General features: G+C 40.9%; 2 protein-coding genes and 1 long non-coding RNA gene across 21 annotated transcripts in view; 2 read left to right on the top strand and 1 right to left on the bottom strand.

The window, feature by feature from the left end:
• Positions 1-18,231, top strand: part of HERC3 (HECT and RLD domain containing E3 ubiquitin protein ligase 3) — a 98,047-nt gene extending 79,816 nt beyond the window's left edge. For 18 of the 19 annotated variants that reach the window (XM_070612659.1, XM_070612661.1, XM_070612674.1 and 15 more), the window contains 3 exons: positions 13,945-14,128; positions 14,358-14,460; positions 16,495-18,231. In XM_070612659.1, the coding sequence (XP_070468760.1) occupies positions 13,945-14,128; positions 14,358-14,460; positions 16,495-16,703 (496 nt within the window). In that variant the 3' untranslated portion in view covers positions 16,704-18,231. Of the gene's footprint in view, positions 1-13; positions 336-13,944; positions 14,129-14,357; positions 14,461-16,494 lie in introns of all 19 variants that reach the window. The other variant, XR_011538114.1, reaches the window with a different exon arrangement.
• Positions 4,116-8,069, bottom strand: NAP1L5 (nucleosome assembly protein 1 like 5). Its single transcript, XM_008523665.2, has one exon. It carries the CDS (start codon positions 6,325-6,327, stop codon positions 5,395-5,397), a length of 933 nt encoding a protein of 310 aa, XP_008521887.2. The 5' UTR covers positions 6,328-8,069; the 3' UTR covers positions 4,116-5,394.
• A 428-nt stretch (positions 18,232-18,659) lies between the features above and the next one.
• On the top strand, positions 18,660-21,078 carry LOC139082280 (uncharacterized). Its single transcript, XR_011538115.1, has 2 exons — positions 18,660-19,548; positions 19,749-21,078. It is a non-coding gene; the product is annotated as an uncharacterized lncRNA (long non-coding RNA).
• The last annotated feature ends 3,043 nt before the right edge of the window (positions 21,079-24,121 follow it).

The raw sequence follows: 24,121 nt of genomic DNA, 5'->3' as shown, positions 1-24,121 counted from the left end.
TTTTTCCCCAAAGGGCCCCGGTACATAGTTGTATATTTTTAGTTGTGGGTCCTTCTAGTTGTGGCATGTGGGACGCCGCCTCAGCATGGCCTGATGAGTGGTGCCATGTCCGTGACCAGGATCCGAACAGGCGAAACCCTGGGCTGCCGAAGTAGAGTGCGCGAACTTAACCACTCGGCTACGGGGCCGGCCACAGCTTTTAGTTTTTCAAAGGATGTCTGAGCTTCTGCATCAGGTTTCAGACAAAATAATGTGCGCATCATCTGTGAGAAACTAACAATGAGCTAGGCAAGCAGCCTGAGGAAGGGGAGCATTCAGAATGTCTTTATACTCTGGTGAGTCATCAGAACGCTCTGTGTTGGATACCCTGGGTGGGGAAAAGAGTGACCTAGTGCAGGCACTGGCGATTTGTGCTGTTGTACTGCGGTTAAGGCAGTTATTGGGATTTAAAGCTCTTTTTCATATCTTTATAGAGTTATTGCTGTTAGAATACTTTTTGTCTCTGCCTTTTCTGCTCTCTCTCTCTTTCTGGGTCTGAGTTTTTCTCTCTTTCTGGCTCTCTCCCTATCCCTCTCACTGTCTCTCCTCGTTCAACAGACATTTCTTTGAATCAGCAGTTGAATTGACTCAGTAGTTGAGAGACAAACTGTGCAGGAAAACTGAAGTATAACTCAGTTTGTTTAGGTGATAAGCTGTTCTCATGTGCAACCATAAATGAGATAGGAAGACAAGATTGAGTGGTTGAATTGGAAGGAGTCACCTTGCACAGATGCATCTGGGAGGACAGATAGGGGATAGAGCTAGGCTGGGCAGCTGACTAAGAGTGGATACTAGAAAGTAGAGATGAGGACATAAGAAGTAAAAGGTGCTCCGTAGAGTGATGGCTGGATCTTGGTGGTTATTTCAGGCAGAGAACAGGGAGGAGTATGTGGGTGTGAGTGCTGGATGAGGGCATGGCTGGGGGAAGCTTCCTTTGGACGACCCACACCAGCTTAGCTCAGGGATTAGATTGTAGAAGTCTTTGAAAATCAGAGAAATTTAGACTTTATTCAGCAGGTAATAAGAAGCCATTGTTGGTTTGTGAGCAAAGGTGTCACATGATAGAAGTGGGTCCGTGGCACACTTTCTTTATCTTATTTTTTTCCCTCTTCACTATTTATATCTGTTGCTAACACACACTGACGGACATTGCTGAACCCCACGAGTGGCGCTCAGAATCCTGTGGGGAGCGTGCTTTTGTTTAAAAGCCACGTGGGTTCCTTTTCTCTTACTTGGCAGTTACTTGCCCCTAACTGACTTCAGTGCTACTCCTACAAAACGTTTTCCATAAGAACGTTCTTTAACATATAATATTAACATAATGAGAAGGTTCTTTAACAGCAAGACATCAATTCAAGAGAGTGATGAGAAGGAACCTACATTGTTTTGTACTTGTATTACAAATCTCCATTATTCTGTTACATGATTTTCTATAAAAAAGCTTCAAAAGTTTTCAAGTCTCTGTACAATGAAGAGTGCTGTCATTTTAAATATTGCCAGGTGGAGGGGATGGTTCCTGTTTTTATTGTCAGTACACTGTGTTTGAGATTAAAGTGTGGAGCAGCTTCTGTGTTAGGTAAGTTTAGGTTTTGGCTGCTCTGGGTCACTAGCACTCATCGAACACACGGTGAACTGTCGCACATGTCTCTGTACATGGTGACAGGAGGCAGACCCCCCCTTCACCACCGCTGCCCCCTGTTGCTGTCACACAGTTACCTGTTGGACGGGCTTCTGAGAACCTAGCGTGGTTACTGCCATATTACTTAGGATTGCTGTCAGTTAGGGACAGTCAGAAAAAGGTATGAGTGAATTTTTTTCTTTTATGCTGCAAAAAGCAGAAATCTTATCAGCAAAGCACATTGAGATCCTGGTAAGAAGGGTTGTGTATGACTGTAAAACATTAATCATTGCAGCTCTTCTTTCCTTTGCTCTGTTATATGCTGTAATGTCATCACTGGGGGTCCTTTTTGGGTATTTCTTAGATCAGTCTAAGAAAATTAAATGAAAGAATGATAAAAATAATACCTGTTGGATTTTTAGCTTGGGCAGTTGTGTACACAGATACTGCTGGCGTTGAAGCTGTGTTTGTTAACAATAAGATATTTCCTGTCACCACTACCCTGGAGGACAAGGCCAGAACGGTACCAATTCAGTATCCATAATTTATCACATTCCATTTGGTCTTAAAATTGCTTTGCATCCTTGGACAAGAGCTGCAGACATCAAATGAGTTAGAGTAGTCTCCCCTTATCCACGGTTTCGCTTTCTGTGGTTTCAGTTACCCAGTCACCCATGGTCTGAAAATATTAAATGGAAAAGTCCAGAAATAAACAATTCATAAGTTTTAAATTTCATGCCACGTTCTTCTGAGTAGCATGATGAAATCTCATGCCCTCCCACTCTGTCCTCCTCAGAAAGCGAATCATCGCTTTGTCTGGCATACCCACACTGATACACTACCTGCCGTTAGTCATTTAGTAGCCGTCCCAGTTATCAGCTTGACTGTCTCAGTATTACAGTGCCAGCATTCAAGTAACCGTTATTTTACTGAATGGCCCCAAAGTGCAAGAGTCGGTATGCTGGCAGTTTGGATATGCCAAAGAGAAGCTGTAAAGTGCTTCCTTTAAGTGAAAAGGTGAAAGTTCTCGACTTAATAAGGAAAGGAAAAAAACCGTATGCTGAGGTTGCTAAGATTTATGGTAACTTTTATTACAGTATATTGTTATATTTGTTCTATTTTATTATTATTGTTGTTAATCTCATACTGAGCCTAATTTATAAATTAAACTTTACGATAGATATGTTTGTGTAGGAAAAAACATAGTGGGATAAATTAAAAGTTAATTGGAAAGAATGGACACTTTTGTGATATTCCGTCTTACTATCCAAAGATCAGTTTTACACTTCTTTGTGATAGTCTGTTTTTTCTTTTCACAAGGGTTATACATACTTTTTGTTAGAGGTTTTTGTATTTTGATCTCCTTTCACTGTGAGAGCCTTTTCCATTTTTGATCATTATTAGTGCCTAGAAATAGTTATTGGTTTTTATGTATTTATCTGGTAACTGGTCAGTTCCTCAAACTTACTAAATGTAATAGTTTTCATTTAATTCTCTTGGATTTTCTATCTGTAATCACAGGCCTGCAAAAAAAATTTTTCCCCAATAATTATACATTATTTGTTTCATTCATTTTTACCTTTTTTGCTGGACCTAGAAAAATATTAAATGACAGTCTCTTATTCATAGAATGAGATAAATGAATATTGAATTTTATTAGATTTTGTTTTTGCTTCTATTAAGATTGACTTGCTATATAATACATTATTTTGATTTTCTCTCTTGGTTGGCCTGGCCCTAGGAAGATTAATATTACCTTAAAGTTTTACTAAACTCTTGCCATTAGCAACAGGTCAGAGCCGCCTTCCATTTCCTAAGGTAAAGCAGTCTAAATTTTGCTTTTGTGTAATTTTAACCCTTAGGAAAATGGAAGAAAATACAACTTTAAAAATCTTTTTGGAGTCTTTAATTTTATTATTTTTACTTCATTCAGAATGCCCAAATGTAAAGTTGAAATAGCCTTTTTTGTATATTTATAATGTCACATTGAAGTCTATTATCCTCTCTGGGAGGATATCAGAACCTGATTTTTATATTGAGGAAACCAAAACAAGATAGTTTTTTGAATTCCTCGTGTTTTTGAATTAAAGGCCACATTCTTCTCTGACAATAAGGAATCATAAACTTAAGACTAAAATGATGTGCATTTTCTCCTCTTTTGTAACTCGGGAGATGAGGATTGAATTTCCAATCAGTGTCTTTATCTTCTATGTAGTAATAATAATAATAATGATAGCTGAAATTTCTCAAGCACTTAGTATGTGTCAGATACTGTTCTTTGGGCTTTGTCTGTATTAACTCACTTGTTCTCCATAATAACCTGTGAGGAAGGGACTATTACTCTCCCCTTTTACAGATGAGGAGGAACTGAACACACGTAGATTAATTGAATTGCCCAAGGTTCATTGCTAATAGGCAAAGCTGGGATTTGATGCCAGGCAGACAGAGTACCGAGTCCTTTTGTTTTTGGAAAATACTGTTTTATTAACACCACAGTGGTAAACAATTTTATGCTTATGTTTATAGATCACTGGGTCACACACAATTCAAAACCCACAAAGAAGCTAAGAGTCTTTAGATTAAATGTGTCCTTCCTAAAAATCCTTGACTGTAAGCCAGTCTATCCTCAAGCAGTAAAATTTGATTATGCACCATTTTATATTTAACATATCACATTTAGATAGCAAAATAATGAAGGCACAGCTAATACAAGCAAACTTAAACCCTTTCTACTTCTGAGCTGTGGGTGGGGACACACACTTGGATTGGTTCTTCAAGTGTATATTTTTTCCAAACATTAGCTTCAGTGAAGAGTTCTGATAATTTTCACAGCTACATTCTAAAAGCTACGGGACAAAAAGACTTTACGAGGATCAAACTACATAACACTGGATACACATGCTTTACAGAATTTGCTACATTCTACATCTCTTGAAGTAAATTAATATTTCTAGAATGCTAGGTAAAGGGATTTAATACTTAACCATTTGGGTTTGTTTTTTTTTACACCTTTGTAAATAGACACTACCAAGAAAACACATAAACATGAGACTGTAAATAACGAACACATATGTTGACAATACTATACAAGTTATACACCCTCCTTCTCAGAATCATGTTTCTCTAAATTTCAATATTCAGAACATTCATTAGAATTTGAAGTGGCAGTTTTCCAGGCTTATTAACAGTACTGTCATGATCTCCAGCCCATGCTTCCTCCAGTCCATCTCTCTTCCCCAAAGTGTAAAGCTGATGTCTGGGTTACAAAAGCAAAGTCTTAAAGATGAGACTTTTCTTGGGTTCTGCACTGGAAAATTTCAGGAGTAAAGAACCTGAAGAATTAGGCATTGAGAACACGTTCAGTCTTGGCTTGGGTGTTCCGTGCGTAGTGTGATGAATGAGTTTCAAAGTGACATTCTTTACTTCACATCTACTTGACACCCTTAATAAGCCTCAATTCCAGTCCTCAAGAAGCGATCATGGAGAAATTATTTTAAATTAAACTCATTTTCTTTAATATCTTTTGATACATTTATGTTCAAAATGAAAATCAAATTTGAAACGGGCTGGCCAGGATCTGATTGCTTCAATTTAATATGTTTTTGGGAATGTCAGAATTGATTCACATTGTTCTTTGGTCCAAAACCTGAGCCGTTTTAAGTCCACCAATATATATATGTATAAAAAAGTAGCGTTTTTGTCTTCGTCGTCATTCTCCTCTTCAGCCTCTGCTCCGCTTATTTCTTGGCGTCATCGGACACGGCAGAGTGGGGACCCTCATTTTTGGCAGCCTCTGCCGCAGCCTCCTCCTCCTCCTCTGCCTCCTCCTCCGCCTCCTCCTCCTCATCCTCATACTCCTCCTCGTCATCGTCCTCCTCCTCACCCTCTAAGGTCCATGCACATCCCTCCATCTCACCGGTGAGCTCTTGGATCTTGGCAAGTAAGGGCTTATAGATGTCATTATACTTTTTTTCCAGAGCCTGAAATTCCTTATCAAATTTGGCTTCTATCTTATCGCATCGCTTCTGCAGCTTTTTGAGGGCCAGGACTCGGCATTTCACCGAGTTGGGCAGGCTCTCGATAAAGTCATTTTTAGGCTTTGGTGCATTCTCGGCAGGGGTCTGGGGCTCCTCGGCCGGCTCACCGGCCGCACTGTCCGAGTCGCCGGCCGCGCTGTCCGAGTCGCCGGCCGCGCTGTCCGAGTCTCCCCCCTGCGCACCGCCTTCCGCCATTACCTCCTCCGCCGCCTCCGCCGCCTGGCTCGGCTCCGCAGGCCCCTGGTTCTCCGCGTCAGCCATGTCAGAGGAGAAGCCGCAGAGGGCTGGGTGGCTCCCGCACAGACCTGCCGCGGAGCTGCGCGCGGGGACCTTGCGGCTGCGGCAAGCGGCCGTGACGTCGGCCGCGGCGGTGACGTGCGCGCGGCCCCGCCCCCGGGACCCCGGCCCCGGACTGGCTGCTGGCTCGGCTGTGGGCGCTGCGCTGCCCTCGCTCGGCCCTGCTGCTGGCGTCAGAAGCCGTCTGCTGGGTGCCCCGCCGCGGTCGGCCCGCGTGCCCACCCCCGTGGAGCCGGGCGGGAGTGGCAGCGGGGCCCGAGGCCCTTTCTGCGGGCTGCTGCTGGCCTCAGCCGGGGTCACCTTGCTCCTGGGCCCCACGCCGGGCCCTGTGTCCATCTGTCAGTACAGCTGTCTGGGCTTTGTCCACATCTGACCGCAGCTGGCGTCGCTTTGCCGTGGGAGGGTGTCTGGCTCACTCCTGTGGAGTCGGTTTGGTCACCTCTCAGATCCCTCCGAATTCCATTCCAGAAAGTGGAGGCAGGGGAGAGCTGACTCGATTCCACCCCCTTTGGGACTTGGGTGCCTGTGTGTGGACAGGGCAGCTTGCACGTCAGGCCGTCCCCCAGCATCCGCACTTGGCCGCGTGTTGGCCAAGCAGCGTATGTACACCGGTGAGAAGGTCTTCTCTCCCCTGGGCGGACCCTGGGTCTCTGCGAGCCGTTTGGGTGGAGAGTCTCAGGACCCTGGTGTTCTGGAATGTGTTTGAGAAGGTCCCTCAGAGTCCTTGGCCTGCGAGGAGGAAAGAAGCTGGCGGAGGGCCGAAGGCGAGCAGGGCCCTCGGCGCCTGGGGCCGATCTCTGCGGTTCCCGGGACACGCGGCACACCCGTGTGGCGCACATGGTGTCCCCAGAGCGTGCCGCAGTTCAGCACCTGCTCTGTCGGTCTTGCTGTGATTTGTATATGAGAACGTAAGAAAAGATCTTAAGTAGCGAAATCTTGTTTTCTAATAGCAAAGTGAATAGATATTTTAGCTCTTTTACTAAACCAAAATGATAACTTCTTGAATAAGGATTGAGAGCACATATTTGAGGAATGGAAGACAAACGATCCTTCCAGAAATTCCTCAGGAATGTGTTCAGATTCAGCGTTACTGATTGAAATGCTTTTCTTTCACTATATTGGGACTTGCTGAAACTTTCACCAAGCATATGAATGTTAGGAAATTACTTCCCAAAATATATTTGGTACCATCTTTTGGTTCTTGTGAATGTTAAATTAGTTGGTAATATGTACAACACTTAGTGCTGACACACAGCAAGCACTCATTGTGTGGTTTATTTTTTTTTTTACAAAATAATTGCACTTATTAATATGCAAAGATAACCTGCAACAATATTCTCTTTTAGAAAAAGACATCTTTGTGCCCTTCCCCAAGAAAGTAACCATTTACAAAAGGGCCAATATATTCCCATTAGCAAACATCATAGTTTTTTGTGTACTTGTGATTTCTGTTGTTTATTTTACTTTCCTAATTCTGTTCTGGATCATTTATTTCCCCCCCTTCCCTGTTTCCATTTGTAATGATTGAGTTTTGTTGTTAAGGCTGAAATTTCCATCTTAGCTCTGACTGAATTTGATATAATAATATATCTGTATTTAGTTGGCTGACACTATATGTATTCTGTATATCACCCATATATTTCATGTATCATCTCTTCACAGCTACAGCTACCTTGAGGTTAAGAATGCTTTTTCTCATTTTAGAGATAAAGAACTTAGCAGAAAAATTGAAATAAGTATTCTGTTACTATATGTATCACCTGATTGGTAGAATCAGGGGCAGAAACCAGGCCTTCTAACTTCTTTAATATAGAAGTTGTGACAGATTTTAAAAAAGAAGAAAAAGCCCAAATTTTAATCAAATCCATTTGACTAATTTAATGTGCTTCAGACAACCTGGATGTGCTCACCTTTCAGGATTTTTATGTTCTCAACTTAAATCATAAAACCTAGTTTTAAGCTAGCCTCCTTTTTTTTTTAAAGATCTTTTATTGAAATATAATTTATGTGTAATAAAATTCATCCGTTTTAGGGTACTTTGACAAACAAATACAGTCATGTAAACAGAATAGTAACTTTATCCCCAAAAATTCCTTCATGATCCTTCCCTTACTGCCAGCCCTGGCGACCACTGATGTGTTTTCTGTCCCTGTAATTCTGTTTTTTTCCAGAATGTCATATAAATGAAATAATATGTATATAGACTTTGAGTGTGCCCTTTTTCACTCATCATAATGTATTTGAGATTCATCCATGGTGTGTGTATTAATAGTTTATGCCTTTTTATTACTGAATAATATTCCGATTTGGGTTGTTTCCCGTTTTTTGTGACGATGAATAATGCTGCAGTGAACATTCGTCTACAGGTTTCTGTGTGAACGTAACTTTTAATTTCTCTTGGGTACATACCTAGAAGTGGAATTGCTGGATCATATGATAAATGAAGGTTTAACGTTTTAAGAAGCTTGCACACTGTTTTCCTAAGTGGTTGCACTATTTGGTTCTCATACCAGCAGTGTATGAGAGTTGCAGTTGCTCCGCGTCCTCACCAGTATTTGGTATCAGTGGTTTTTTCCCTAATCTAGTAGCTGTGAATGGTATCCCTAATGATTAATGATATTGAGTATCTTCAAATTTGCTTATGTGCCATTCATATATCTTCTTTGATAAAGTATCTTTTGCCCGTTTTCTAAATTGGGTTTTTTGCTTTATTAATTTTTAAATGTTTTTATATATTCTGGATACAAGTCTTTTGTGAGGTGTGTGTTTTATAAACATTTTCTTCCAGTCTGTGGCTTGTCTTTTCATTTTTGTGACAGTGTCTTCAAAAAGCAGAAATTCTTAATTTTGATAAATCCATTTTTAAATTTTTTCTTTTATGGTTTGTGCTTTTGGTGTCATATCTAAGAAGTCTTTGCCAAATCCAAGGCCGTAAAGATTTGTTCCTATGTTTTCTTCTAGAAGTTTTATAATTTTGTTTCAGATTTAGATTATGATTTGTATTGTTTTATATGAGTGTAAGATATATGCCTTTTGCATATGGATATTCTGTTGATGCAGTACCATTTATTGAAAACACTATCCTTTCGTCACTGAACTGATTTTGCAGACTTATTTTGCACATTAATTGACCTTATACACATGGATCTATCTCTAGACTTTCTGTTCTGTTGCATTGATTTACAGGCATACCTCATTTTATTTCACCTCACTTTATTGTGCTTTGTGGATATTGAATTTTTGTGTTTTTTGTCTTTTTGCTGAGGAAGCTTATCTCTGAGCTAACAGCTGTTGCCCAGTCTTCCTCGTTTTTTGCTTGAGGAAGATCAGCCCTGACGTAACATCCATGCTAGTCTCCCTCTACTTTGTATGTGGGTCACCCCCACAGTGTGGCTGACGAGTAGTGTATGTCCGTGCCCAGATCTGAACCCATGAACCCAGGCCACTGAAGTGGAACATGCTGAACTTAACCACTACACCACGTGGCCGGCCCCAGATATTGCATTTTTTACAAGACCCTCCACCAGCCGAAAGATTATGATTTGCTGAAGGTTCAGATGATGGTTAGCATTTTTTAGCTATAAAATATTTTTTACTTAAGGTATGTGCATTGTTGTTTTAGACATGATGCTATTGCACACTTAGTAGACTACAGTATAGTGTAAACATATTGTTTCTATGCACCAGGGAACCAAAATATTCATGTGATTCACTTTATTGTGATATTCACTTTATTTTGGTGGTCTGGAACTGAGCCTATGATATTGAGGAATGCCCTATGTGTCTGTCCTTTCACTGATGCCCCCCTTGATAACTGTAGCTTTATAGTAATGTCATGAAATTAGTTAATATGAGTCCTCTAACTTTGTTCTTTTTCAAAATTGTTTTGTCTCTTCTAGTTCCTTTGCCTCTTTATATAAATTTCAGAATCAGCTTGACAGAGTTTTTAAAAGACCCTTACTACAGTTTGGATTCAGAATCTAAAAACCATTGGCAATGCGTTAGAAATGAAAAGGCAAGATGGGAGAAGGGAGGGCACTTGAGTGAGGTGGTTGGGAGCACAGGTCTGTGATCAGACATCTGGCTTCAGTTTCTGCCCCTGCCCGTAAAGTAGTTGTGTGTCTTAGATTTAGTCCTGAAATTGGAATAATGATTATATCAACCTCAAAAAGTTGTTTTTTCATGTATTTATTTTTATTGGGACATAATTCTCATACCATAAAATTCACTCAAAGGATAGTTTTGAGTATTCACTGAGATAGCGTTCATCCAAGAACTTATTGCAGTGACTAGCACCTAGTAAACACTCCATAACTGTTAATGATCGTTATGAAAGAAAAGAATGTGTTGAGAGCAATACTAATTGACATGTAGAGATTAGAGTCTATGTGTTAGTTTGCTAAGGCTGCTATGACTAAGTGCCACAGACGAAGTGGCTTAAACAACAGGAATTTATTGTCCCTCAGTTCTGGAGGCTGGATGTCCAAAATCAAGGTGTTGGCAGAGTTGGTTCCTTCTAAAAGCAGTGAGGGAAGGAAGTGTTCCAGTCGTAGGTCCTTGGCTTATAGATGGTCATCTTCTCCTTATGTCTCTTCTCATTATCTTCCCTCTACGCATGTCTCTGTGTCCAGATTTCCTCTTTTTATAGGACAGCAGTCATATCTGATTAGGGCCCACCCTAATAATCTCATTTTAACTTGATTACCTCTGTAAAGACCCTATCTCCAAATACGGTCACCTTCTGAGGTATTAGGGATTGGGAGTTCAATATATGAATTTTTTTTTTTTTTTAAAGATTGGCACCTGGGCTAACAACTGTTGCCAATCTTTTTATCTCCTTAAACCCTCCGTGTACACATTTGTATATCTTAGTTGCACGTCCTTCTAATTGTGGGATGTGGGACACCACCTCAACGTGGCCTGACGAGCGGTGCCATGTCCGCGCCCAGGATCCAAACCCTGGGCCTCCTCAGCAGAGCGCGCGAACTTAACCACTCGGCCACGGAGCCGGCCCCTCAATATATGAATTTTAGGGGGACACATTTCAATATATAACTCTTCATCCTCTGGACCTCCCAAATTCATGTCCTTTTCACCTATAAAATACATTCACCCTTTCCAGCATCCCCTAAAGTTTTAACCCATCCCAGCGTCAACTTTAAGTCCAAAATCTCATCTGTGATGGTTAATTTTATGTGTCAACTAAACTGGGCCATGAGGTCCCCAGATATTTGGTCAGACATTACTCGGAATATGTCTGTGAGGGCGTCTCTGGATGAGATTAACATTTGAAGCAGGAAACTGAGTAAAGCAGATTGCTCTCCCTAAGGTGCGTGTGTCTCATCCAGTCAGTTGAAGGCCTGAAGAGAGCAAAAAGGCTGAGTAAGAGGTAGTCCTGCCTGTGAGCTGGACATCAGTTTTTCCTGCCTTCAGACTCAAACAGAAAGATCAGTCCTTCCTTGGTCTCGAGCCTGCCTGTCCTGGGACTAGAGCTACACCATTGCCTTTCCTGGGTCTTCAGCTTGCTCACTGCAGGTCTCGGGGCTTGTCGGTCTCCATAATCACATGAGCTAACTCCTTATAATAAATACCTTTCTATATATGTACACACAATACACCCTGTTGGTTCTGTTTCTCTTGAGGACCCTAATGTAAATATTTAAATCAGGTATGGATGAGACTCGAGGTTTGATTTATCCTGAGGCAGAGTTCTTCTATGGCTGTAAACCTATGAAACCAGACAAGTTATCTGCTTCCAAATACAACAGTGAAACACACATAGGAGAGACATTCCGCTTCCAAAAGGGAGAAATCAGAAGGACGAAAGGGGTCAGAGGTCCCAAGCGTGTTGGAAACCTAGCAGGGCAAATTTCATTTGATTTTAAGGCTGGGAGAATAATCTCCTTTGGCTCCTGCTGTATCCTCTGGCCCACTGGGGTGGTGGCTCTGTTCCTCAACCTGTGCCTGTGGTAGCAGTGGAAGCCCTGCTGGACTCTGATTTGCCTTTGGGGTCATTCTTCCCTTTTCTTGAAAGATGACACCTGCTCGCAGCCAGTTAGCTCTGTTGGCTCCTTTCATGCCTCCTTTCAAGTCTGACAGCCATCCTTCATTTCATCCCATCTCCTTCAGTGCAGGCTGGCAGAGTTTCTGCTGGTAGAAAATTCTCAAATCCTCATTGGCCTCCCAGGCAATTCACAGGGGTCCAAGCCATGGGAGAAGAGGGGCCTCTGCAGATCCTTCCTGGACAGCCACGTGTCTATTCCTGGCTTCTGCTCAGGTGCTTGATTGGATTCATGAGTCACCTGCCTGATCTCCTCAGGAAACCTTTGTTCAGCCACACGGTTGGCCCTGTTTGCAGAGCATGCTCTCTGGATGGGCTGACTTTTCCAAACCTTCAGGTTCCAGTTCCTTTTTGCTTAACACTTCCGTCTTCAATTTATCTCTTTCCTCTTGTATTTTACTATAAGCAGCAAGAAGAATCCAGGCCACGTCTTCAGCACTTTGCTCAGAAATCTCAGCTAAGTATCTAAGTTTACACTTACAAGTTCTACTTTCTACAAAATACTAGAACACAATTTGGCCAAGTTCTCTGCCACTTTATGACAAGATTGACTTTCCGCCAATTTCCAATACACGTTCCTCATTTTTATTTGAGACTTCACCACAACCATTTTGACATTTGTATTTCTAACATGACATGTATGTATTTTCCCAGACAAGAGAAGCCTTCTCCACAGCTCTCCTCTTTTCTTTCTGAGCCCTCAGCAGAATCTCCTTTAATGTCCATATTTCTATCAGTAGTCTCTTCAAGGCAATCTAGGCTCTTTCTGTCAAGTGTCTCAGAATTCTTCCAGCCTCTATCCTTTACCCTATTCCGAAGTCACTCCTACATTTTTAGGTATTTCTGTTACAGTATCTCACTTCCTGGTACCAAAATCTGTGTTAGTCAGGGCTTTCCAGAGAAACAGAACCAATAGAATATCTGTCTATCAATATTTTAGGGATCTGCTCATGTGATTGTGGAATTGGCAAGTTGGAAATCTGCAGGGCGGGCTGACAGGCTGGCACTTCTGGCAGTAGTTGATTTTGCATCTTAAGTCTAGAGGCCAAATTCCTTGCTCTTTGGAGGATCTCAGTCTTTTAAGACCTTCAGCTGATGGGAAGATGCCTACCACGTTATGAAGACTAATCTGCTTTACTTAGAGTTTGCTGATTTAAATGTTAATAACACATAAAAATATACCTTCACAGCGACATCAAGACTGGTGTTTGACCGAACAACTGGGTACGGGTACCATAGCCTAGCCAAGTTCATAGATGAATTTAACCATCCACCTCCCCACATCTTCACTCATCATTGCTATTCTCTGACTTTTAAACTTAGGCCAGGCCAGTGGGTACAAATGAAAATTCGGTATTGTCTTAATTTGTGGTTCCCTGATTATTAGTGAGATGGAGCCATTGTATAAGGCAGTTCTTTCCAGAGGTAGTTAAGTGATTTCTAGAAAGGAGTTATGAAATTATCTTTTGAAATAGATCAGGATACAAATATCACACGGTCTAGCTTTATTTGTTTCCAAAGAGAGGGGAAGTAGCCTAGAATCATTATCTTAGACTTTTTCTTTTCATCAGAAAAAGGCTTTTATTTTTTTCTAAACTAAATTTGAAGCAGGACCGTAAACAAGGTGAAAACTGGAGCACTTCAGGTAAAATAAAGTAAGTAGTATGGTTGCACCTGTCTTCTGGCCTCCTTTGTCCCCAGGTCACCTGAGACTCCCTGGTGGAATCCTAGGGCTGGGCAGTAACACACATAATGCCTTAGGATGCTTCCTGGCCTGATGATGTGATGAAATTCCATTTTCCATCCCTCTCAACCTCAGTGTAGAAGGGGAGCCTTATGAACTGTACGAGATTTTGAGTTAAACATGTTCTGTTTCTTTGGTCTTCTGGCAGGCAGGAGTTTGTGGATGCTTACGTGAATTATGTCTTCCAAATCTCAGTTCATGAATGGTACACAGCCTTTTCCAGTGGTTTCCTAAAGGTGTGTGGTGGCAAAGTGCTTGAGCTCTTCCAGCCTTCAGAACTGAGGGCCATGATGGTGGGGAACAGCAACTACAACTGGGAGGAACTAGAAGAGGTAAGCCTGAAAGGTGCTGTCTTCACCCTGCGAGGAAGCGGCTGCGGCCTGGGTGGGTGTGCCCAGGGCCCGGTCTCTGCAAGTGTGCTGTGGTGGAGGAGGATCTGGAGGCCTCCTGCGTCTCCGGGGTTATTTCTTACTCTCCAGTGCAAATGGTACACAAATGTCCACTGTGATCTTCTTCTTCTTCTGTAAGATACGTTTTTTTCTTTTTGTCGTTTTTGGGCAGACTGCCATCTACAAGGGTGATTACTCAGCCACACATCCCACCGTGAAACTATTTTGGGAAACATTTCATGAGTTTCCATTGGAAAAGAAGAAGAAGTTTCTCTGTAGGTATCAGTAATCTCATATGGTGTTTGTTAAATCTTGCGTATGTTGTAGGATGAGATACTCCACAAATAAAGCTTGAACTCTTAAATGGTGAAGAGTTAGGAAGTCAGTATATTTACACTCTGTCTGAATCGCATCTCAGGCACAACACAGGTTGTTAGCCATAGCTGTGGCCTAACAGAAGGGACTTTGTAAAAGAAAGGAAGGAAGCACTTCATTTATTTTTCAATTGCTCTAAAATACTAGTTGTTTTATATCTAAGTGATTCCTTTAAGTGTTACGTGAATGAAATCTAATTGTTTGGATTAACTTCCCTGTTCTCTCTAGCCTTTGGAAAATATTGCAGATATCTACTGCAGATGGCACTGGGGAGATGTGACTAATAATAGCTTTATTGAGATATAATTCACATACCATAAGATTCACCTTTTTTTTTCTAGACAGTTCTCACCACACTTTTGTTTATATTTTGAATATACTCTCTGATAACTTGTATGACCTGACTACATTTAGGTTATTTTTCTAATATGGTCTTTTTAATAAATCTGAAGACTCACAATTCAATGGTTTTTAGTATTTTCACAGAGTTGTGAAACTGTCACTTTTAGAACACATTCATCTCAAGAAGAAACCCCATACCCATTAGCACTCATTCCCCATTTCTCCCTACCCCTCCTCCTGCAATCGGTGTTCTGTTTTTATGGATTTGCCTGTACTGGACATTTCATATAAATGGAATCAGACAATTTATGGTCCTTTGTGACTGGCCAGATGACATTGGAGAAGGGTAATACATTTGGAAAGAAGAATGAAGTCTGGTTTACATCAAATTCAGCCTCTTAAAAATAGTTGAAATCTTTGTCAGTGTATAATCAGGGTCAGAAATTAGCTAGTGAATAGGATAAAATTTTCACCCATAGAAAATTAAAAAAGAGGATTTGAAAGGCAGTGCTTTAAGAATGAACATATGTTAATATTAATGGAAGATTTACCCCCAGATTCTGCCACTCACAAGGAGTCAGGACAAGAGAAAGTCGATATCTTACACAAGAAGTCTTAGAACGAGCCCCGCTTCTCCTTGGCCCCGTTACATCACCTCTTGAGAAGCAGTGGCCTATGAGTTGAATGACAGGTTAAGGTTTGCCAAGGGAACTTGTAGGGCTGTGACAATTAAGAGGAGCCTGCTCTTGGTCCTGGGGATTTCCTTAAAAGAAGACATTTTTATGTTCAGAGATCATTAGACTTAGAAATTTTTATTAACGCTACAGATTTTGGCAAGAATATTTCTGTATCACAGTCTCAGGTAATAGCAGGTTATTTGAAAGTGCTGCTTAACTAATGATGTCATTGTAGTAATTTCCAGCACTTCAGCTATGAGAAAGTTATCCAGCGCTAGAAAACAAGACAGCTGGGTCTGTCTCTCTCAGTCTCTCTTTTTTTTGCCAAGTCACAGTGAAATGTAATGGCAGTGTTAGCTCTTCTAGTTTAAGAAAACTGGAGCCAGAGGTAGAGGAAAGCGAACAGATCCCAAATGGAAACTCAGTAGCCAGGGTGGTACAGGCACCAGACCCGTGAGATGTGAGGAGACCGCGAGGTCGTGTAGACTGCCTTCTTCTTCCTGGTTTCCCCCTGAGGTCAACTCCTCTTTTCCTATGTCAGTAATTCCTTTCCTCTTTGATTTTGTGAAGGCTCGTGGCATTTATGAGGGTGTACATTTGATTGAGGGCATTTCTGAGCATCTTTCCACTGGATGGATTATTTGTGTCAGTGTATAATCAGGGTCCAGAATTAGCCAGTGAATAGTATAGAATTTTTATCCATATAAAACCAAAAAATAGGACTTGAAAGGCAATCTGTTTTGCTTTGTAAGGATGAGCATCTGTTAATATTAATGCCGTGCATATTGGCACATAAAAGTGATTGCACTTCTCATGCAAGCCACAGGGTGTCATGCCTTCCTCTCTTGTTTGGAGGGCCGCTGAGAGCAGCTCCGCATTTGCGTCGCTGGTAATGCCAATTCCCTTTCTCCCCAGTGTTCCTGACGGGCAGTGATCGGATTCCCATCTATGGCATGGCGAGCCTACAGATCGTCATCCAGTCCACAGCCAGCGGGGAGGAGTACTTGCCTGTGGCCCACACTTGCTACAACCTTCTTGACCTGCCCAAGTACAGCAGCAAAGAGATCCTGAGCGCACGGCTCACACAGGCCCTTGACAACTACGAGGGCTTTAGTCTGGCCTGAGGTTCCCCAGCCGGCCCTAGCTTTCCCTTCCTTCCTCAGTGTCCTCATTGAGGCCTATACAGAAAATCAGGGGGAGTGAGTTCTATTTTTTTATCGTGTAAGGGGGTTGGGATTTGTCAATCCTGAGCCTGGTTGATGTATTTCTCGGGTTGTATGCAGTAAGCAACCTTTTTGAAAAATCGGGGGTTGGAGATGGGGTGAAAAATTGGCTCTTGTATGGGAGGTGTTTTTGTTTTTAAACCAAATCACCCAGTGTTTCTTGCACTTGTGAATATGTTGCACTCTGCTGGATAAAATGGCAGTGGATTTTTAAACTCTCATTTCCCAGATGTCTCTCTCAGCCCTCATCTTTCCTCACCATGCTTCCTGTCCTTCTCTGAACTTCTCATTCCTCTGCAAGAAAGATTTGACTGATCTGTCCTTTCTTACCTGCACATGCAGAATGTCTCCGTTCTCTGCAGCCTTGGAAATGCTCCTGGCCTATTATAGCCCTACTTTAAGGACTAAGGAGGAAAGGACTACTTCAGAATTTCCCAATTCCAACCAGCTGAATCTGGGTCCATTACTCTGGTGAACTCTCGAGAATTTCTGGGAGCCTTTATGAACGCTTCTTGCTTTAAAAAAAAAAAGTTCTTGAAGGACTAGCAGTCTCCCCGTGGCTCTGCCTGTTCCTGGACCTCCTTAACGTTGTGCAGAGCAGCTTAGAGTTGCAGCTGATCCTCATTTTATTTTGTTGTTTGGCCAAGTCCCTTTGACAATAAAGTGAAGCAATAGGCCCCCACCCTTCCATTATCTCGCTTTTGGAGCAAATTGCATTAATTTTTTAAAGGATATCTTCTCCAAGAAAAGTAGAAATAATAAACTTCTTGTCTTTTTCCCTATCACTTTCTGTCTTCTACCACTTTCTCTTTCCTCCCTCTCACACGCTCCTTCTCTCTCTCACTTTACTTTTCTCTCTTCTTCCCTTCATCCCGTTCTGTTACCTGACTTAATGCCCCTTTCCTCTCCTCTACTTCTGGTGGATGCATGCGGTCTGTTTTTTTTAATTTCTATTTAAATTGCAAAATTTCTACTCAAATTTTTTTTTCTCTTCGCTAATTGCTGAGACTTAAGGACATTCTTTATTAAGGAACTTTTGTTTATTGCATTTGAAATGTTTGTTTACAGTGGGATTTCGGGGGGGGGATTGTGTTTAAAGCAAATATATGTATCTCAAAAATAATGACATGCTCAACCTTCATCATGGGATAAGAACATTCTACATGATCAGAGAATCCATGTCAACCTAATTTTAAATTCTTAGTCACTAGGGAAAAGACTTATTTATATAAAATGAAGTATTTATGAAATGTGATACAGCATCAAATCTCAATGAAGGATTGTAGATTTATTCCAATTGCTAAATTGGTAGTTTTTCAGTCTTTATAATACAAGATTAAAAAAAGATATAGTTAAATGAAATGTTTATTTTCTATGTGTGTGCATATAGTTCAATATTATGCAATAAATTTGGTGTTTTAACTTAAAACGACTTCTTATTGTATTTGCAGACGGGGTAGCTTGTTTTCAGGAGAAGAATTCAGTCAGTCTACCCAAGTAATCTACCAGGTGGTCAAATTTGGTTCCAGCTATGAGAAAGTAGAACCAAATGCTGGGGAAATGGAGAGGAAGGCAGGAGCCCAGGTCAGGGAGCAGGTGGCGTTAAGGATGGATGGGATTTCTGAAGGTGTGTGATGGGTAAAAAGGCATTTCCCATGGAGGGGAAGACCAGCGAAGGCTTGAACATGGGGAAGGGCCAGGAACCATTTGAAGAGAGTGTCAGAGGAAGTAGGGGAATAATGATAAATAAGACTAGGGAGAAAAAAGGTAGGTTTGGGGCTGAGGAACAAGGCTAAGCATCGGAATTTTAGTTGGTAGCCAAGTAGGATTTGTTAAAATGTTCAGAACTTTAGGGTTGGGGTAGGAGGCAGTGATATGACTTGAGCCTGGTTTTCAGAAGAAAAATGTGGATAGAGGTACATTTTTTGGAGTGGGAAGGACAGAGCAGAAAGACAGCAACTGAAAGCAGTGAGGGCAGCGGCAGTGGAAGTGGGAAAGAGTACATGAACGGGAGAAAGGGGAGAAGCGGAGGCAGTGGGAGCCTGAGGGGAAAAGGAGAAATTAAAGGTGAATCAGATTTGTTAATCTAATGATCTGTGCTCGTTAGCCCGCTTACACACACCAAAAGTGTGTGAAATGCAGCAAAAAAAAAAAAAAAATATTTTCACTAGATTCTAAAAATTACAGTGTATTTACTGTTTTACTGGACTGGATAGGTGGTTTCAAGGTAATAAAGAGAACGGTAGCTGTCCAGTCATAAGTTCCACTCAACAGACGTTTAATAGCATACTTAAGTGCTAAGTTTGAGGGACAAAAAAGCCTGCCGCATTTAATTTTGGATGAAAATAGCCAAGTTATTTTAAACTTCTGGGCCTTATAATCTTCATCCACGAAATAAGGAGCTTGGACTAGATAATTTCTGAGGTCCCTTGGAGCTCTAAAATTCTAAACTCACCGAGAACAGTGCCTGCACATAGACACGCCCAGGACATCTTTCTAAATATTTGTTGCATGAATGAAATTTTGTGCTGCTTCTAAAACACTATGATTTTTCTGAGATATTTTCCTCTATTCTCTTCACCACTTACCGCTTTAGAAGACTCTCCGGATGGGCACTTCTGGATTTACCTGTCTACCCTCCCTCCCCTGCGAAGCTCTGGAACTTCCTTCGCTGTCAGTCGTCTACCAATTTAGTGAAATTATTTAGTAACTTTTGGTGGGCGGGATTCAGTGAAAGTGTAATGAGGTAAGTTAGTAAATTCTACTCCATCTACTCCATGTGCAAGCCTGCTGATGGCTTGCATGGTTCTCTAGTAATAACCCTGGAGAGCTAGGGTTGGCAAACTCAGCCCAGGAGCTAAAATGGGCTTTACTTTTTGTTTTTTAAAGATTGGCCCTGAGCTAACATCTGTTGCCAATCTTCCTCTTTTTTTTCTTTCTCCCCAGAGCCCCCCAGTACCTAGTTCTAGGTCCTTCTAGTTCTACGTGGGACACCACCTCAGCATGGCTTGATGAGCGGTGCTAGGTCCATACCCAGGATCCAAATGGGTGAAACCCTGGGCCGCCAAAGTGGAGTGCACGAACTTAACCACTCGGCTGCAGGGCAGTCCCCCGAGCTTTACATTTTTAAAAGGGTTCAAAATAAAAGGAAGGAGATGTGACAACAATTGTGTGTCCTAAAAAGCCTAACATATGAGTATCTAGTCCACAAAGAAGGATTTGCCAGCCCCCGTGAGACCAGACGTGCAGGAATCACAATGACAGAGTGGCTGACCTCACTGAAGTCTTAGAGGGACTTAGTTGGACGTTGAACCAGAGAGAACAGTGTTTGGACCTTTCTGCCACAGGGTAAGGAAGTCAAGCTTCATCTAAGATTAACCCACAGAAAGGCATGTCGGGATTTCGACCATAACAACTACCACATACTGATTGTGTGCTGTGTGCCAGACCCTGCACCAGGCATTTGCTATGCACTATCCAGTTTAATTGCCACCACTACCCTCCTGGCTCTACCACTTATTAGCTGTGTGGCCTTGGGCAGGTTTCTTAACCTCTCTGTACATCATTTTCTTCCTATTTAATGGAATTATTATGAGACAATAATGTGGAATTGTTAAGAGAATTAAATCAATAAACTCATGGAAAGCACATAGAACAGTGCATAGCACATTAGCTCTCAGTAACTATAATTACCACTGTTATCCCAGTTCTTCACATGAAGAAATGAATGTTTAGAGAAGATAACTTACTCACTGTCCCAAAGTGGTGGGACCTGGACCTGGCGTTTAACTGGTGTTAGGCCCAGCTGCTAGAGATGGGTAGCAGATTTGACTAGAGATGGGCAGCTAGAGCTGAGGCTTTGTGGCCACATAAAAAGGGACATCCCGATGTGGCAGCTAACCTTGACCACACACCTGCAGCAAGAGCGCAGTGAGTTTGTTTTGCTGCCAGTGTGCATTCAGTAAGGCAGTTCTCCAACTGTGGGGCTCAACGTGCCCGTCAGGTGTGCCGTTCTCATGTCAGCTTCAGGGAGCCTCCAGTGGAGCTGGGTGTCGCCGACTTGGGGGGTCTCTGTTGGCATGTAGTGGTCAGGGACTAGGGATGCCTCCACGTTGTGTAGGGCAGTCCGTGTTCATCCTGCCACGATGCCGATGGGGCCCCTTTGCAAAACAGAGCGAGGGCTGGGCCTCATACCCTTCAGGGGATCCCTCTCTGTAGATTTTTTTTTCATAACACTTGTTTTTTCTTTTTAAATAAACTTTCTATTTTTCAGTAATTTTAGATCTATCCTTACTACTTTTCTATGGTACTATGAATTCTTCTATATAGCTCACTCAGTTTCCCCTGATGTTAACATCTTAGATTTACATGGTACATTTATCAAAACTACAGAGCCAACCCTGTACATTACTTTTAACTAAACTCCAGACTTTGGATTTTACCGGTTTTCCCACTGGCATCCTTTTTCTGTTCCAGGGTCCAATCCAGGATCCCACATGGCATTTAGCACAGCAGGCTTTTAGGCAGCACTGGGATTCCTGGCTGTCAGCAGATTTGCCAGCAGAGAGCTTTCAGGCTGGGAGAGAATGGGATGATATATTGAAAGTATTGAAAGAAAAAAAAAGGTGCCACTCAAGATTATTTCACCCAGCTAAGTTGTCCTTCAGAAATAAAGATGAGATGAAGACTTTTTCTAACAAACAAAAGCTGAGCGAGTTTATCATCACTAGACCTGACTTACAAGAAATGCTAAAAGGAGTTCTTCAAGCTGAAATGAAAGGATGCTAGTTGATAAAATAAAAACATATGAAAATATACAACATGCTGGTTAAAATAAGTATATAGTCAGGTTCAGAATATTCTAATCCTCTAATGTGATGTGTTAACCACTTAATTCGAGTGTAAAAGCTAAAGGTCAAAAGTATTAAAAATAGCTGTAGCTAAAATAATTTGTCAATGGATACACAATATAAAAAGATGTAAATCATGACATAAAAAACAGAAAAGGGCAGAGTTTTTGTATGTGATCAGAGTTAAACTGTTATCAGCATAAAATAGTGTTATAAGATGTTTTCTGTAAGCCTTATGGTAACCACAAAGCAGAAACCTACAGTAAATTCACAAAAGAGGAAGAGAAGAGAATCAAAGCATACCACTATGGAAAGTCATCAGTTCACAAAGGAAGGCAGCAAGAGAGGAAGAAAGGAACAAAGGAACTACTAAAAAGCCAGAAAACAACAAGATGACATTAGTAAGTCCTTACGTATCAATAATTACTGTAAATGTAAATAAATTGAATTCTCAAATAAAAGACATAGAGTGGCTGGATGAATTAAAAAAAACACAGCTACATACTATCTACAAGAGACTTACTTCAGCTTTAAGAACACACACAGGTTCAAAATGAAGGGATAGAAAAAGATATTCATGCAAGTGAAGACCAAAAGAGACCAGGGGTAGACATATCAGAGAAAACAGACTTTAAGCCAAAAATGGTAACAAGAGACAAAGAAGGTCATTATACAATGACAAAGGGGTCAATTCATCCAGAAGCTAGAACAACTGTGAATACATATGCACCTAATATCAGAGCACCAAATATATTAAAATAGAGATCTGAAGGGAGACATAGATAGCAATACAATAATAGTAGGGGACTTCAATATCCTATATTTAACAATAGATAGCTCATCAGACAGAAAATGAAAAAGAAATGTTAGACTTGAACCACACTTTAGATGAAATGGGCCAAACATATATATAACATTCCATTCAACAGCAACAGAATACACATTCTTCTCAAATGCACATGGAACATTCTTCAAGATCATATGATAGGTCACAAAGCAAGAACTTAGCAAATTTAAGAAGGTTGAAATCATACCACCCAAGTATCTTTTCCAACCACAATAGTATGAAATTAGAAATCTATTATAGCAGAAAGAAAGCTGGAAAATTCTCACATATGTGGAAATTAAACAACACATTGCTGAACAACCGTAGGTCAAATGAAATCAAAAGGGAAATAGAAAAATATCTTGAATCAAACAAAAAGGGAAGCAAAACATACCAAAACCAATGGGATGTGGCAAAAGCAGTTTTAAGAGAAGTTTCTACAATAAATGTCTACATTAAGAAACAAGAAAGATCTCAAATTAACAACCTAACTTTACACCTCAAGGAACTAGAAAAAGAACAAACTAAGCCCAAAGTTATCAGAAGGAAGGAAATAACAAAGATCAGAGAGCAGAAAGAAGTGAAATAGAGAACAGACAAACTATAGAAATGATCAATGAAATCAAGAGCTGGCTTTTTTGAAAAGATAGCATTGACAGACCTTTAGACTAAGAAAGGAAAGAGAGAAGCCTCAAATAACATTTTAAGCCAAAGAGGAGACTTACAACTGATACCACAGAAATACAAAGGATCATAAAAGACTGTTATGAACAATTATATGCCAAAAAATTGGATAACCTGGAAGAAATTGATAAATTTCTAGAAACATACAATCTATTAACCCTGAATCATGAAGAAATAGAAAATGTGAACAATAATGAGGAAGCAGATTGAATGAGTAATCAAAACCCTCCTGATAAGAAAAGCCCAGGACATGATGGTGTCACTGGTGAATTTTACCAAACATTTAAAGAGGAATTAATGCCAGTCCTTCTCAAGTTTATAGAAAAGGAGGGAACACTCAAATTCATTTTAGGAAGCCAGCGTTACTCTGATACTAAAGCCAGATAAGGACACAAATAGGAAAGAAAACTACAGACCAGTATCTGATGAATATAGATCTAAAAATTCTCAAGAAAGTACTAGCAAATTGAACTCAACAGCACATTAAAATGATCAAACAACATGATCAAGCAGGATTTACCCCTAGAATGCAAGGATGGTTCAATGTATGCAAATCAACAAATCTGATACACCACATTAATAGAATGAAAGGGAAAAATCTTGTGATCATCTCAATAGATACAGAAAAAGCATTTGGCAAAATGTAACATCCTTTCATGATAAAAACTCAACAAAATGGGTATGGAAGAAACATACCCCAACATAATAAAGCCCAGATATGATAAACCCAGCACTAACATCAGTGTGAAAGATTGAAAGCTTTTCTTCTAAGATCAGGAACAGGACAAGGGTGCACACAGTCATCCCTCCCATTCAACATAGGACTGGTTGTCCTACACAGGGAAGTCTGGCAGGAAAAAAAATAAAAGGCATCTAAATCAGAAAGGAAGAAGTAAAATTGTCTTTCTTTGTAGCTGATATGATCCTATATGTAGAAAATCATAACTCTACCAAAAAAA

This window comes from Equus przewalskii, chromosome 3, assembly GCF_037783145.1.
Source record: "Equus przewalskii isolate Varuska chromosome 3, EquPr2, whole genome shotgun sequence".
Lineage (NCBI taxonomy): Eukaryota > Metazoa > Chordata > Mammalia > Perissodactyla > Equidae > Equus > Equus przewalskii.
Note: the sequence above shows the minus strand (reverse complement) of the source record. Positions and strands in the feature narration are given on the sequence as shown.